This window comes from Chiloscyllium plagiosum, chromosome 20, assembly GCF_004010195.1.
Source record: "Chiloscyllium plagiosum isolate BGI_BamShark_2017 chromosome 20, ASM401019v2, whole genome shotgun sequence".
NCBI lineage: Eukaryota > Metazoa > Chordata > Chondrichthyes > Orectolobiformes > Hemiscylliidae > Chiloscyllium > Chiloscyllium plagiosum.
The window spans coordinates 54877592-54893994 of NC_057729.1; the positions used below are offsets into that span (position 1 = coordinate 54877592).

Sequence of the window (16403 nt, forward strand, 5' to 3'; positions counted from 1 at the left end):
TTCTTCCTCCAGGCGTCGGGTGGTGAGTGAGCGGCGGTGGAGGAGGCCCAGGACCTGCGTGTCCTCGGCAGAGTGGGAGGGGAAGTTTAAATGTTGGGCCACGGGGCGGTGGGGTTGATTGGTGCGGGTGTCCCAGAGATGTTCCCTGAAGCGCTCTGCGAGGAGGCGTCCAGTCTCCCCAGTGTAGAGGAGACCGCATCGGGAGCAACAGATACAATAAATGATATTGGCGGATGTACAGGTGAAACTTTGGATGTGGAAGGCTCCCTTGAGGCCTTGGATGGTAGTGAGGGAGGAGGTGTGGGTGCAGGTTTTGCAATTCCTGCAGTGGCAGGGGAGGGTGCCAGGATGAGAGGTTGAGTTGTTGGGAAGTGTGGACCTGACCAGGTAGTCACGGAGGGAACGGTCTTTGCAGAAAGGGGTGGGGAGGGAAATATATCTCTGGTGATGGTGTCCGTTTGGAGGTGGCGGAAATATCGGCGGATGATATGGTTATTGTGAAGGTTGGTAGGGTGGATTAGATTTGGGTTGAAACTTTATTGCTGGAACAGCACAGCAGGTCAGGCAGCATCCAGGGAACAGGAGATTCGACGTTTCGGGCACAGGCCCTTCTTCAGGAATCCTGAAGAAGGGCCTGTGCCCGAAACGTCGAATCTCCTGTTCCCTGGATGCTGCCTGACCTGCTGTGCTGTTCCAGCAATAAAGTTTCAACTTTGATCTCCAGCATCTGCAGACCTCACTTTCTCCAGGGTGGATTAGATTACTTACAGTGTGGAAACAGGCTCTTCGGCCCAACAAGTCCACACCAACCCTCCGAAGAGCAACCCACCCAGCCCCATTCCACTACATTTATTCCTTCACTTAACACTATGGGCAATTTAGCATGGCCAATTCACCTAACCTGCACATCTTTGGATTGTGGGAGGAAACCGGAGCACCCGGAGGAAACCCACGCAGACACTGGGAGAATGTGCAACCTCCACACAGACAGTTGCCTGAGGCAGGAATTGAACCCGGATCTTTGGCGCTGTGAGGCAGCAGTGCTCACCACTCTGCCACCGAGCTGACCAAAAAGTGGAAAGTGAGGATCGGTGGGGGGGTTCTGTCCTTGTTATGGTTGGAGGAGTCTGGTTTGAGGGCGGAGGTGCCGGATGTGGATGAGATGCGTTGGAGGGCATCTTCAACCATGTGAGAAGGCAAATTGCGATCTCTAAAGAAGGAGGCCATCTGGTGTGTTCTGTGGTGGAACTGGAACTCCTGGGAGCAGATACGGCGGAGGCGGAGGAGTTGGGAATACAGGATGGCATTTTTGCAGGAGGTAGGGTGGGAAGAGGTGTAATCCAGGTAGGTGTGGGAGTCGGTAGGTTTGTAAAAAATGTCAGTGTCAAGTCGGTTGTCATTAATGGAGATGGAACGGTCCAGGAAGGGGAGGGAGGTGTCAGAGATGGTCCAGGTAAATTTAAGGTTGGGTTGGAATGTGTTGATGCAGTTGATGAACTGCTCAACCTCCTCGTGGGAGCATGAAGTGGCACCGATGCAGTCATCAATGTAGCGGAGGAAGAGGTGGGGAGTGGTGCCGGTATTACTACGGAAGATGGACTGATCTACGTAGCCGACAAAGAGACAGGCATAGCTGGGGCCCATACATGTGCCCATGGCTACCCCTTTGGTCTGGAGGGAGTGGGAGGATTCGAAGGAGAAATTGTTAAGGGTGAGGACCAGTTCAGCCAAACGAATGAGAGTGTCGGTGGAAGGGTACTATTGGGGACGTCGGGAGAGGAACAAACGGAGGGCTTGGAGGCCCTGGTCATGGCGGATAGAGGTGTAGAGGGATTGGATGACCATGGTGAAGATGAAGCGTTGGGGGCCGGGGAAACGGAAGTCTTGGAGGAGGTGGAGGGCGTGAGTGGTGTCTCGAACGTATGTGGGGAGTTCATGGACTGGGGGGAATAGGACAGTATTGAGGTAGGTGGCGATGAATTCGATGAGGCAGGAGAAGGCTGAGACAATGGGTCGGCCGGGGTGGTCAGGCTTGTGGATCTTGGGAAGGAGGTAGAATCGGGCGGAGCGGGGTTCCTGAATTACGAGGTTGGAAGTTGTGGGTGGGAGATATCCTGAGGTGATGAGGTTCTGTATGGTCTGGGAGATGATGGTTTGGTGATGGGGGGTGGGGTCATGGTCGAGGGGGCGGTAGGAGGAGGTGTCTTCGAGTTGGCGTCTGGCTTCAGCGGTGTAGAAGTCAGTACCTGCAGACCAACCTTCTGTGACTAATGCACAAGGCCACAGAGGTCCCTCTGCATAGCAAGGTGCAACTGCCAACAAGAAAAGCACTCAATTATCCCCACTCTTTGCTTCCTGTTAGTCAACCAATCCTCTATCCATGCTAATACATTGCCCTTAATGCCTTGCATCTTTAACTTATGCAGCAGCCTGTTGTGCGGCACCTTGTCAAAGGCCTTTTGGAAATCTAGACACACCACATCTACTGAGTCCCCATTATCCACTGTGCTCATATTGTCTTCATAGAATTCCAGTAGATTAGTTAAGCATGACCTGCCTTTCATGAATCCATGCTGCGTCTCCCCAATGGGACAATTTGTATCTAGATGGCCTTGCTATTTTTTCCTTGATAATAGACTCCAGCATTTTCCTCACAACTAAATTAAGCTAACCGGTCTATAATTCCTCATCTTTTGTCTACCTCCTTTTTTAAACAGTGGCATCACATTTGCTGTTTTCCACTCGACTGGAACTTCCCCAGAGTCCAGTGAATTTTGGAAAATTACCACAAGTACATTTGCTATTTCTCCGGTCACCTCTTAGTATTCTAGGGTGTATTCCATCAGGGCCAGGAGACTTGTCTACCCTTAACTCCATTAGCTTGCATAACACTACCTCTTTCATGATAATGATTATTTTCAGGTCCTCACCTACCTTTGTCTCTTTGTCAATTACTGGCATATTATTAATGTCGCTGAAAATGTGTTGCTGGAAAAGTGCAGCAGGTCAGGCAGCATCCAAGGAGCAGGAGAATCGACGTTTCGGGCATGAGCCCTTCTTCAGAAATGAGGAAAGTGTGCCAAGCAGGCTAAGATAAAAGGTAGGGAGGAAAGGTAGGAACCAGGACAGAACCCCACTGGTCCTCACCTACCACCCCACCAACCTACATATACATCGTATCATCCGTTGTCATTTCCGCCACCTTCAAACGGACCCCACCACCTATCAGTGTTCCGAAAAGACCCCTCCCTCCTCGTCAGGTCCACACACCCCACCAATCCAACCTCCACTCCCGGCACCTTCCCCTGCAACCGCAAGAATTAGTGCTTCCCCTTTCTCCTCTGAATCCACGTACAACTTCTTACTACTGTCCTTGACTGGCCCTAATCTTATTCTAGTCATTGTTTTATCCCTTATATACCAATAGAAAGCTTTAGGGTTTTCCCTGATCCTATCCATCAACAACTTCTTATGTCCCCTCCTTGCTCATCTTAGCTCTGTCTTTAGGTCTTTCCTGGGTACCGTGTAAGTGGACGTAGGTTTGCTCACTGAGCTGGAAGGTTCATTTTCTGCTTTCTATTTATATTCTTGGGCTTCTTTGGGTTGGTGATGTCATTTTCAGCAATGCTTCGCCTGAGGCCCACTGAAGATGTTACCTAATAGGGTGACTCACCCAGGCCTTATCACCCTCACCTTAACCTCCTTCCACCTATCGCATTTCCAACGCCCCTCCCCCAAGTCCCTCCTCCCTACCTTTTATCTTAGCCTGCTTGGCACACTTTCCTCATTCCTGAAGAAGGGCTCATGTCCGAAACGTTGATTCTCCTCCTTGGATGCTGCCTGACCTGCTGTGCTTTTCCACCAATACATTTTCAGCTCTGATCTCCAGCATCTGCAGTCCTCACGTTCTCCAATGTTATTAATGTCCTCCACTGTGAAGACCAACACAAAATACATATTCAATGCCTCAGCAATTTCCTCATATCCCATTGCTAAATCTCCCTTCTCACCCTGGAAAAGGACCAATATTTACTTTAGCCACATTTTTTTATTTTATATATTATACGAACTTTTGCTATCTGTCTTTATGTTCTGAGCTAGTTTATTCTCGTAATCTACCTAACTTTCCTTTATAGCTTTTCTTGTGGTTTTCTGTTGACCTTTAAAGCTTTCCCAATCTTCTAGTTTTCCGCTGATCTTGGCCACTTTGTGTATCTTCTCTTTCATTTGATCACCTCCCTTATTTCCTTAAACACCCACAGCAAATTACCCCTTTTCCTAGAGTCTTTCCTTTTCACTGGTGTATACTTTTGTTGAGCACTTTAAAAAATTGCTTTGAAAGTCCTCCACTGTTCGTTAACTGTCCCACCAGCTGATGCAGAGAATATTATGGTATCACCCAAGGGCTTGAAGTGGCATCTTTACATGGTCCAAGTAGTAAACTGGAAGAGTCTTTGCTTCAAGGCTACTTTCACCAACTCCATCTACATCCTATTGTAGTCTCCTTTGTTTAAGCCCAGGATCCTGGCATTGGATTTTAGTTTTGCACTTTCCATCTGTATTCTGAATTTTGACAGATTACATTAAGAGGTCACTCTGCTTGTTGACAACTATAGAACGTACAGGATTCGAGCACCTATTCTGAAAGTGGTAAAAGTAATATGAACTATTTATTGCCCATGAAGGATATTGTTAAGATGAAACAATGGTTTTGTGAAGTCTGGTGACCAGACATTTTCATCAGCAATCACTCACTGACAAATATGATTGCCTACCTCGGAAAGTCTATGTCACTGGTCATGGGTTCTGTGGATCCATGTGTGGCTGATGAGCCTGATCCTAGAGCCACGCCTCCGACCATAAATTTGGCAGGTATGTCCGGGAGGTGGAATTGGTAATTGGCCTTGAGATTAGATTAGATTAGATTACATTACATTACAGTGTGGAAACAGGCCCTTCGGCCCAACAAGTCCACACCGACCCGCCGAAGTGAAACCCACCCATACCCCTTCATTTAGCCCTTACCTAACACTACGGGCAATTTAGTATGGCCAATTCACCTGACCCTGCACATCTTTGGACTGTGGGAGGAAACCGGAGCACCTGGAGGAAACCCACGCAGACACGGGGAGAATGTGCAAACTCCACACAGTCAGTCGCCTGAGGCGGGAATTGAACCCAAGTCTCAGGCGCTGTGAGGCAGCAGTGCTAACCACTGTGCCACCGTGACGCCCACTTTATGGTGCTAAACTACCTTGCCAGACAGCAGTAATATAAGCCAGTATCTAAAAATGAGAGGGCAAAGTGGGAAAAAAAGCAATGCAAGTCAGGCACGCTATGAGTATCCAGGTAGGGTAAAACTGAATAAGCACTGTGTCAATGGACGATGAGTCGAGAAATACAGCCTGGTCCCTAATAAATATGAACTAGGACCCTATGATTCCTGCAGGGCATACCTTTCTCTGGTTCCCTTTCCATTTTGCCTCTTACAACCGGATGTTCTCAAAATATTGCATCCCTTCATAGAGGAGTTTCCTCTGAGTCAGTTTCTGAATGAGGGTCTCCCACACATTGACATCCATATTGTTTTTCTTGAGGGAAATCAGGGAGTCTTTGAAATGCTTCCTCTCTCCTCTCATTTGAGTGCCTTCCTTGAACCAGCCAAAAAAGATTTGCTTTGGTAGTCAGAATGCATGGTCCCCCAGCAGATTTGGTTTTGGATGAAGATATTATTAGCTGCTTCAGTGATGCTGATGTTAGTATGCATGTTGCCCAAGCTGATGCAGAGAATCCATCTCAAACAACGTTATGGTATTACCCAAGGGTCTAGAAGTGGCATCTTTACGTAATCCAAGTTTCAGAACCATATAGAAAAATTGCAAGGATGACTGCCTTATATACAAGGATCTTGTATATAAGAGTAACAAAAAGATGGGGTACTGAGCTAATGGTCGGATACTTGGTAGTGTGGATGAGCAGAGGGATCTTGGTGTCCATGTACACAGATCTTTGAAAGTTGCCACCCAGGTAAATAGTGCGGTGAAGAAGGCATATGGCGTACTGGCTTTTATTGGTAGAGGAATTGAGTTCCGGAGTACTGAGGTCATGTTGCAGTTGTATAAGACTCTGGTGCGGCCACATCTGGAGTATTGTGTGCAGTTTTGGTCGCCATACTATAGGAAGGATGTGAAGGGGGCATAGCTTTAAATTAAGGGGTGGTAGGTATAGGGCAGATGTTAGGGGTAGGTTCTTTACTCAGCGAGTCGTGAGTTCATGGAATGCCCTGCCAGTAGCAGTGGTGGACTCTCCCTCATTATGGGCATTTAAGCGGGCCTTGGATAGGCATATGGAGGATAGTGGGCTAGTGTAGGTTAGGTGGGCTTGGATCGGCGCAACATCGAGGGCCGAAGGGCCTGTACTGCGCTGTGTTCTTCTATGTTCTATATCTTAGTATCTGTGCAGATATCATGGTTGTCAAAGTCTTTCATCCTTAGGTGTCTGGAGGCAATGCTTGCAATGTTGAATCTCTGCACCAATGTCAGCCATATGTGGCGCAGATTAGGGGTCCTGACAGCTCAATCTTAGCGATGGCATTGGCAGCAGCAAATGAGCCCAGCGTTGCTTATAATGGCGAGGATGTCAATTGAGGCAAGATGGCACTGAAGATTAATGACTCTTCTTCCAGCAATGGTGACACTGCACGGGGACTCAAGGCTGGCCCCAGGGCTGTGGCAGAGCACTTGACAAGAAGGACTGTAAATTTGAACACTGTTTCTTTATTTCTTTATTTTCTGCCTTTGTGTTCTATGTCTTGATTTTTTTCTGTGTTTTAAGATGACATGGAGAGTGGCAGCACTGTACAACACTTTTCACTGTATTTTGTTACAAAATGCATGTGACAAAAAAAAACAAATAAACGAAAGGTAATTTCCCAGGTATGGGAAATGTTACACATTTGGGAGGATTTCTTCATTGATTTTAATCAAGGGATAGACCAATTAAGACAGAACGTGACCTAAGACAAGTTGGTCAACAATTTGAGTCATCTTGAGGTAGAGACTGAGACCAGTTCTTCGGTTCGCTCCTACAAAGACATTAACAGAAGCTTGAAGATTCTCTTCCGAGAGAACAGAAATGACATTGTCAGCCATATACTGAAGTTTCACAAGTGAGGTCGGTGATGTTTTCTTCTTGGATTTCAAACAGTTGAGATTGAAACATTTTCTATCCATCCTGGAGGCAGTGTCCACACCACTGGGAAGCTTGTTCTTAATAAAATGAAGAATGGTTGGTGATGAAGATAGGGATAAGAGTAGAGGTGATGACACATCCCTGCTTGACCTCAAAGACTTCTGTCATATTACCATTGGAGAGGTCTGTCGCTGACATTTTATTCTGGAGAAGTACGATGTTGATGAATTTCACTGGATAGCCAATCTTTGACAGGATCTTCCATAGAACATCCTGATTGAATCAAAAACTTTGATCATGTTAATAAAGGTCATGTAGAGTGGTTGGTGGTGGTCCAGGCATTTCTCTTAGAGTTAATGAGCAATGAAAATCATGCACATAATTCCACAGTTTGGTCAGAAGCCACACTGACTTTCCGGAATGATTTCCACCGAGGTTGGGAGAAGGTGCCCAGCAGGAATGCAAGTGATAATTTCTAGACGATGGAGAGTAGGAAGATTCTTCAGTCTTTGTTTCTTTTCATGAAGACATTAGCACTGGCAGCATCTCTGAGATTGGTAGAGATTTCTTCTTTGTCTCAGGTTTTCAGGAACAGATGGTGGAGATGATAGGTAAGCTGTGTTCATCCAACTTTGAAAATCTCTGCTAGAATCCCATCTGGTAGAGGCTGGGACAATTACAACTTTTAAAAGGTACAGGAAAGGTTTAGATGGAGAAGGGCCAAGTGCTGGCAAATGGTTCTAGATTAGTTTAGGATATTTGTTTGGTACGGATGAATTGGACCGAAGGGTCTGTTTCTGTGCTGTACACCTCTACAACTCAATGATTCTATAAACCACACAAATTCTATGCCTTCTGACTCAATATCACTACTTGCTATTGATTTATTTTCTTCTTTCTAACATAGCAAACCAGCCCCATTGCCCATCTGCCTGTCATTTCGATAGGACACGTATCCTCCGATAGTTAGTCACCCCTTACAAACACCTCTGTGTTATACCCACAACACTGTACCACCAATTTCAACCTGCGCTACAAACTCAGTTACCTTGTTTGTATATACTACGTACATTTTAGTATAACATGCTCAATCCTGCTCTCTGTCTCATAATTGTCCCTTTATCTATTGTATCTGAAGTGAGATTCCTGAGCCATTCCATAATCTCTGCCCTATACTTGTTCTGGTGAGCTATTTTTTAACTTTTTTCATAATTTTCCAAGCAACTGACCCAGACAACTGATTTTCCAGCCCATCCAAAGGAATCATATAGCTGTTTGGACCTAGGAACTGTTTCCAGGGTTGATATACCCAACTGCATCCATAAAGTGAAAACTATGCAATTTCAAGTACTCTAAATTTAAACAATTCTGCCAAGTCAGCACATTTCCCAATTTAAGCAACTGACCTCTGCCTGTTGGAACTGTTTTTGTATTCTAAGAAATGATAGTTATTCTGTACATTGATTCCAATTAGCCAGATGTATTCTGTGTTTATTCATTCCAATCTTGAAAATTTTAATTAAAAATATAGGATTGAAACTTACCTTTGTCCACTAATTCTGACTTGCATTGAGTTTTTAGGCCTAGCGAACTGTCTCACTCTGTGTTACCAAATCTGTCTTATTATTTATCTACCTGACTCCTATATTGTCTTTTATGCCTGATGTTTTGATTTATTATTGTCACATGTACTTAGGTACAGTGAAAAGTTTTAGTTTGCATGTGGTACAGACAGATCATACCATACAAAGTGCATTAGGATAATAAAACAGAGTCATGGTTGCAGAGAAGGTTCATAATGAATGAGGTGATCAGTGTTAAATTCAAAATTCGAGAAGTTCATTCAGATATCTAATAATAGCGGGGAAGAAGCTGCTCTTGAATCAGTTGGTACGTGTGTTTCAGCTTTCTGTAATTTCTTACGGTCCTAGGTAGAGCAGTTGCCATACCAAGCTGTAATGCATCCAGATAGAATATTTTATATGGTTCATCAAAAAAAACTGCTAATGTTTATGGATATGCCAAATTTCCTTAGCCTCCTGAGGAAGTAGAGCCATTGAGTACTTTCTTGACTGTAGCATCAGCATGGGTGCACCAGGAAAGATTGTTGGTGATCATCATTCCTGGGAACTGGACCCTCTGGAGCATATTCACCTCAGCTCCATTAATGTAGGCAGGGGTGTGTCCTCCACCTTGCTTCCTGAAGTCAATGACCAACTCTTCTGCCTCACTAGCATTGAGGAAGAAATTGTTATCTTTACACCATCCCAACAAACATTCTATCACTTTCCTATATTCTGTTTCATCATTGTTTGATATCTAGCCTACTACGATGGTGTCATCAACGAACTTGTAGTTGGAGTTAGGATGGAATTTGGCCTCACAGGGATGAGTGTACAGGGAGTATAGTAAGAAGCTGAGTACGCTTCATTGCAGGGCACCAGGGTTGAGGATTATTATGGAGGAGGTGTTGTTGCCTATTCTCACTGGCTGTGGTCAGAAAGTCAAGGATCCAGTTGCACAGGGCAGAGAAAACCTTAGAGTTTGGAGATTGATTGGAATTATGGTGTTGAAGGCAGAGCTGAATTCCATGCTCCAATCACTTGCCATTTGTAGAACAACTTGCCTCTCAATAGATATCCCAGAATTCACTGGCATCCCTTCCATGTTCAAAAGCTCCGTGTGCACCAGGACAAGTACTCTCATTCCACAGGAGACTTGCATAGTTGCTGACATTTATCTCAGATATGGCAGAGAGGGGAAATTGTCACCCAGCTTTATGGGTAAGGTCCTGGAGGTCCGGATGGATGTGGTGGTTCACAGGCAGGACTTCCTGTATCTCTCCAGGGCCGGCAGAGGAGGCCATAACATGAGACCATGCTAAACTGGTGTGAAGTTACCACTCATGTTGAAGCAGTCTCAGCAAATTGGTGGAACTTACAGCATATAGGAAGAAGGTCAATGTCCTTCTCTGCTCAGCCAGTTTAAGTGCCAATATCTTCTCTCCAATACCTCACGCATATCTGTCTTTGCTATTGTATCCACTCCCAACAACCACTCTCATTGTTTTATAAAATAAAGATCAGTACAGCAAAGGAATGGGCCCTTTGGCCCATGATGTTATGCCGAACAAGACACCAAATTAAACTAATACCTTCTGCCTGCCCTTGGTCCAAATCCCTCCATTCCTTACATCTTCATGTGCTTAGCTAAAAGTCCCTTAAACTCCCTAACATATTTGCCTCTACTACCACCCCTGGCAGCACGTTCCAGACTCCTACCACTCTGTGCGAAAAACCTGTCCCTCATATCTCATTTGCATTTTCTGCCCCTCACCTCAAAGGCATGACCCCCACCCTTGTACATAACATTGCAACTCTGGGGAAAAGATTCTGACCGTCAATCCTACCTATGCATCTCATAATATTACAGACTTCTATCAAGTCTCCCCTCAGCTTCCACCACTCCAGAGAAAACAACCTGAGTTTTTTGAGCCTCTCCTTATAGGTCATACCCTCTAATGCAGGCAGCATACCAGTAAATCTCTTCTGCACCCTCTCCAAACCCTTCACATCCTTCCTGTAATCTGACAGCTAGAATTGAATGCAATACCCTAAGTGTGGCCTAACCAAAGACTTATAAAGCTGCAACATGACAACCTGGCTGTTGTTCTGAACTCCCTGACCAATACAAGCAAGCTTGCCATAAGCCTTTTTTATCATCCTATCTACTTGCATGGCAACTTCCTGTGAACTATGGACTTGAATCCCAAGATCCTTCTGTACATCAATGCTGTTCAGGATCCTGCCATTAACAATATACTTTTCCTTAACATTTGATCTCCCGAAGTGCAGTACCTCACACTTGCCTGGATTAAACTCCATCTACCAGTTTTCTACCTGTGTCTGCAACTGATCTATATCCCGCTATATCCTTTGACAATCTTCGACACTATCCACAACTCCACCAATCATTATATTGTCTGCAAGCTTACTAACCCCCACCCATCTACATTTTCACCCAAGTCATCTAAAAATATCACAAACACTAGAGGTCCCAGTATACATGCTTGTGGATCACCACTAGTCATGAGCCTCCAACCAGAGAAACACCCTTCAACAATTACTGTCTGCCTTGGCAAGCAAATTCTGAATCCATGTGGCCAAGTCACCAATGATCCCATGCATCTTAAGCTTCTGGATGAGCTTACCGTGAGAGACTTTGTCAAAAGCCTTATTAAAATCCATGCAGACAACATCCACTGCTCTACCCTCGTTACCCTCGTCACCTCCTCAAAAACATTCAATCAAGTTTCTAAGACATGATCTGCCCTGCACAAAGCCATGCTGACTGTCTATAATTTGGACATTCTTTTCCAAATGCGCATAAATTCGATCCCTAAAAATTCTTTCCAATAGCTTGCCTACCACCAAGGTGAGACTCACCAGTCTGTAGATTCCTGAATTATCCCTATTTCCCTTCATGAACAGAGAAACAACATTAGCTACTTGCTAGTCTTTCAGGACCAGTGGCTCGTGAGGATACAAAGTTCTTGGTCAAGGTCCCAAATGGAAAGAGTTCAGAAGAAATTTTCAAGGATGTTACCAAGTCTGAATTATAGGAAGAGGTTGGACAAGCTAGGACATTTTTCTTTCAAGTATAGGAGACCGAAGTGGGGCCTCATAGAGATGTGTAAGATCATGAGAGGCATGGATAGAGTGAATACACTCAGTCTTTTCCCCAAGGTTGGGGCATCAAGGACTAGAGGGTATCAATTAGGGTTAGAGAGGAAAGAATAAAAGGGAACCTGAGGGGCAACCTTTCTACATAGAGGGTGGTACGCATATGGAACAAGCTGCCAGCGGAAGTGGTTGATGTGGGTACATTAACAACATTTAAATGGCATTTGGACAAATATATGGATATGAAAGGTTTAGAAGGATATGGACCCATTGCAAGGTAATGGGGTTAGCATTGATGGACATTTTGTTGTCGGCATGGATCAGTTTGGGCCAAAGGGCCTGTCTCCATGCTGTAGGACTCTATGCCCATCTCAAATTTAATGCAAACTCTTCCCCACTTGCCCTCACCCAACCCAAGCCCTGACACCACTAACTCTACAAGGCTTGTACACGGTCTGCTAATTTGTTCTGGACATCTCACTCATGGACATCCATTTTCGTCTTCCACAGTATCTGCCTCTTTTTCATTCCAAGGGGAAAACATCGCACAATTGGGCAGAAAGAGCCAAATTGGATCTGTAGGAGACAGTAAGGACTACAGATGCTGAAAGCCAGAGTCAGTAGATGTGAGGCTGGAAAAGCACAGCGAGTCAGACATCTGAGGAACAGGGAAGTCGATGTTTCAGGCTGAAACCCTTCATCAGGGCTGAGTAGTGGGAGGGAGCCTCGAAGTACATAGAGTAAAGGGGGACGGGGCTGGGGTAAGGGTACGTGAGAAGGTGATAGGTAGATGTAGATGGTGGGTTATTATGATTGGTCAGTGGGAAGGGTGGAGCGGATAGGTGAGTAGGAAGTTGGACAGGTTAGTACAGGTCAGGAAGGCAAGGAGGAGGATGGAGCTAGACATGGAATAAGGCTGGGGGAGGAGGGAATTTGAAGGTGGTGAAGTCAATGTCAAAGCCATTGAGCTGTAAGTTTTCCAGGCAAAATATGAAGTGTTGATCCTCCAATTCCTGTTTGGCTTCATGCTGACATTGATAAAGGTGTTGCTGGGGAAGTGAAAGAGGGAATTAAAGTGGATGGCAACCCGAATGTCAGTTTGGCTGTGTGATGTGCTGCCCATCAATTTGCTCCTAAGCTTTTATGAGGAGATGATCCTGTCTGCTTGGAGAAGGGCTTCATTCTGGTATTAGAGGTTCTTGACTTACTCTGTTTCACAACTGACCAAAGCCTGACCCCTTGACTGAGGCCTGCTGACAATATGGCAAACTTCCTGACTTTAGATTAGATTAGATTACTTACAGTGTGGAAACAGGCCCTTCAGCCTAACAAGTCCACACCACCCCGCCGAAGCGCAACCCACCCATACCCCTACATTTACCCCTTACCTAACACTACGGGCAATTTAGCATGGCCAATTCACCTGACCTGCACATCTTTGGACTGTGGGAGGAAACCGGAGCACCCGGAGGAAACCCACGCAGACACGGGGAGAACGTGCAAACTCCACACAGTCAGTCGCCTGAGGCGGGAATTGAACCCGGGTCTCTGGCGCTGTGAGGCAGCAGTGCTAACCACTGTGCCACCGTGCCGTCCACTTTATGACTGTGCTAAACTACCTTGCCAGACAGCAGTAATATAAGCCAGTATCTAAAAATGAGAGGGCAAAGTGGGAAAAAAAGCAATGCAAGTCAGGCACGCTATGAGTATCCAGGTAGGGTAAAACTGAATAAGCACTGTGTCAATGGACGATGAGTCGAGAAATACAGCCTGGTCCCTAATAAATATGAACTAGGACCCTATGATTCCTGCAGGGAGAAGGATAAATCAAGGAGCAGCACATCCTGACAGGCCAAAAGGATCATCTCCGTGAACCCTGTGAATAGGGATCATTGACTGCCTTGCCAATCTTTCCCTCCTTCCATAACACCCATTTTTTTTCCTGTCTGTATTTATAGGGGTAGTTTATAATGCGGTCATAGTTTTAGCTAGTACAGTTGTATGTCGCCAGTGAATTAGTAAATTTCACATGTATTTCCAGAACCTTTAGTTTTTGTGACAACTAGGAGAAAGTGAGGACTGCAGGTGCTCGAGATCAGAGTTGAAGAGTGTGGTGCTGGAAAAGCATAGCCGGTCAGGCAGCATATGAGGAACAGGATCGAGCATAAGCTCTTCATCAGGAATACATGCTACTTGTGCTTCTCCTTATCTTGCCAAACTTGTAGCCCAATTCTTCAAGCATCCAGTCATAACCCGTATCACTTGGACTCCGATGAGATTCCACCCATAGATTTTATTTTAAATTATATGGAGCAGAAGAAGAGAGTGGGCTGTTTTTCCTTTCATTACCATTTTAAATTCCTCATCTACTGTACTCAGGTTATATTTTGTTATCTTCTGCTGCCTACTCAGAGCTATGATTCTTTTGTAAGCTTTGGCAGGCCATTTGACTGCAAGAGGAATGACTAAACCAAATTCCATCCTATCGCCCTATCCAAGTGACTAAGTTTTTAGTTTAATCCATTGAGTATTGCTGAGAAACATGAACCCTGCGAGATTCTCCCTTCCAGAACTCTTCAACTACCCAAATTAGAGCAAATTGGGATTGAAGCTGGACTCTTTTTATCGATGCAACCACTACTTAATAAGATCTCTGGATCATCGGTGGATAACATTAATTCCATTCAAAGTACATAACTTTACATTTGTCTTTTACATTTGCCCATTTTGTTTATTTGTTCTACAGTATCAATGCTTTCTCTGTATTGATTGTATTTTCTTCACTTTTAGATGCAGAGTGTGAATCACATTGTCTTTTTCCTGAACTCACTGCTGAAAGGAGAACTAAAAGGAATTAAGGGGGTGAGGCAATATTGACTATGTTTTTACAAAATAAATTTTAAGTGGGAAAGCTGTGACAGAACAATTAATATTGAGTTAATATCTTGGTTTACAGTTCTTTTGATGGTAGTTGTTAGTCATTACTTATACAAAAAACCCACTTCTTTAAAAGCTGTATTGCAATACTAAAGCATGCAAGTTGAAAGCAAATTTCCAGTGTAGACTGAATTTGCCAAATTCAGGACAGCAATTGAGACACTAAATCAGCTTTAGCACCTTGATTGAAACGTAAAAAACAACTTTGACAGTAATTTCCACACTTGCAACTATTACTGAGTCACAGAATAGTAATGCCAAAAGAAAGAATACAGCTTAAATAGTGCATCCAACATATTAAGGATAGGCTCAGTAGATTCTTAGCTCCAGAATTTGCAACATGATATGGATCAGCACATGCATTTCAACTAATATAATCCAAATCACATCATTGATGTGGGGGTGGTACAATGGCTCAGTGGTTGGCACTGCTACTTCACAGCACTAGGGACTCAGGTCTGATTCCACTCATGGGTGACTGTGTAAAGTTTGCACATTCTCTCTGTGTCCACATGGGTTTTCTCCAAGTGCTCTGGTTTCCTCCCGCAGTCCAAAGATGTGCAGGTTAGTTGGATTGGTCATGCTAAATTGTCCATAGTGTCCAGGGATTACAGGCTGGATGGATTAGCCATGGGAAATACGGGGTTACGGGGGGCCATCTGGGTGGAATGCTCTTCAGAGGGTTAGTGTGGCCTTGATGGGCTAAATGGCCTGCTTCCACACTATCGGGATTTTGATTGTTATGTGAAATAATTCAATTTCCTCCTTTTTACTCTTTTTCCACTTTTTTACAGGATTTAAAGAAGCCCTTTGAAAAAGCTTGGAAAGATTATGAAAACAAATTGTGAGTTTCAAATCTCAAATGCACAAAAAGAGTGGAAATACAGTTTATATTCTCCTCTTCACTCTCTTTTGTTCCATATCACAGAATTACATAAAGCAGGAGACCATTCAGCCCAATCGTGCCCATGCCAGAGCTATGAAAGAGCTATCTAATTAGTCCATTCCTCAATAGCCTTCATATTTTTGAGTTTCAATGCCTGTACACAGTTCCTTTTTAAAGGTTACTTTCTAACCCCACTTTCACTAATCTTTTAGACAGTGCTTTTGACATAACAAATCATTTCATAAAACAGAATTGTCAATCATAATCAAATGCTAATGCTAGTTATGTAAAGGTTATGTTAAATTCAGATCTTGAAGAATTCCCCAGAAGAAATTTGCAAACTAACGTACAATGCATAGTAGCTGAAGGTCCTCTAGAAATTGTTTTCCTTTTTTGCCAACAATCAAAGAGGATCAGCTTATATCTATGTCCACATTTTCTTGTATGATGCTTTAATTATCCTACAAGAGCAAATCTGACCAGTGTTTCCATTTGCAGCATTTCGATACCATATTAGCTACAGTGTAATTTATGTCTTTTATTGACCAAAGACATTAAGAATTGCTAACCAGATATTACTTTGCTTGGTTGCATCTGTTATAACAGTCCAACTTTATACTGTTATGAGGTTTAGATCAGCAGTTACAGGAAAAAAAGTTCTTTAAAGTTAGTTACTCTTACCGTAGATTCAAAAAGTCCAATTTACC

General features: G+C 44.2%; 1 protein-coding gene across 1 annotated transcript in view; it reads left to right on the forward strand.

The window, feature by feature from the left end:
- Positions 1-16403, forward strand: part of unm_sa1614 (un-named sa1614) — a 256372-nt gene that overhangs the window by 101837 nt on the left and 138132 nt on the right. Inside the window, exons 4-5 of the mRNA XM_043709987.1 lie at positions 14664-14735; positions 15605-15654. Of these exons, the coding sequence (XP_043565922.1) occupies positions 14664-14735; positions 15605-15654 (122 nt within the window). The remainder of the gene's footprint in view (positions 1-14663; positions 14736-15604; positions 15655-16403) is intronic.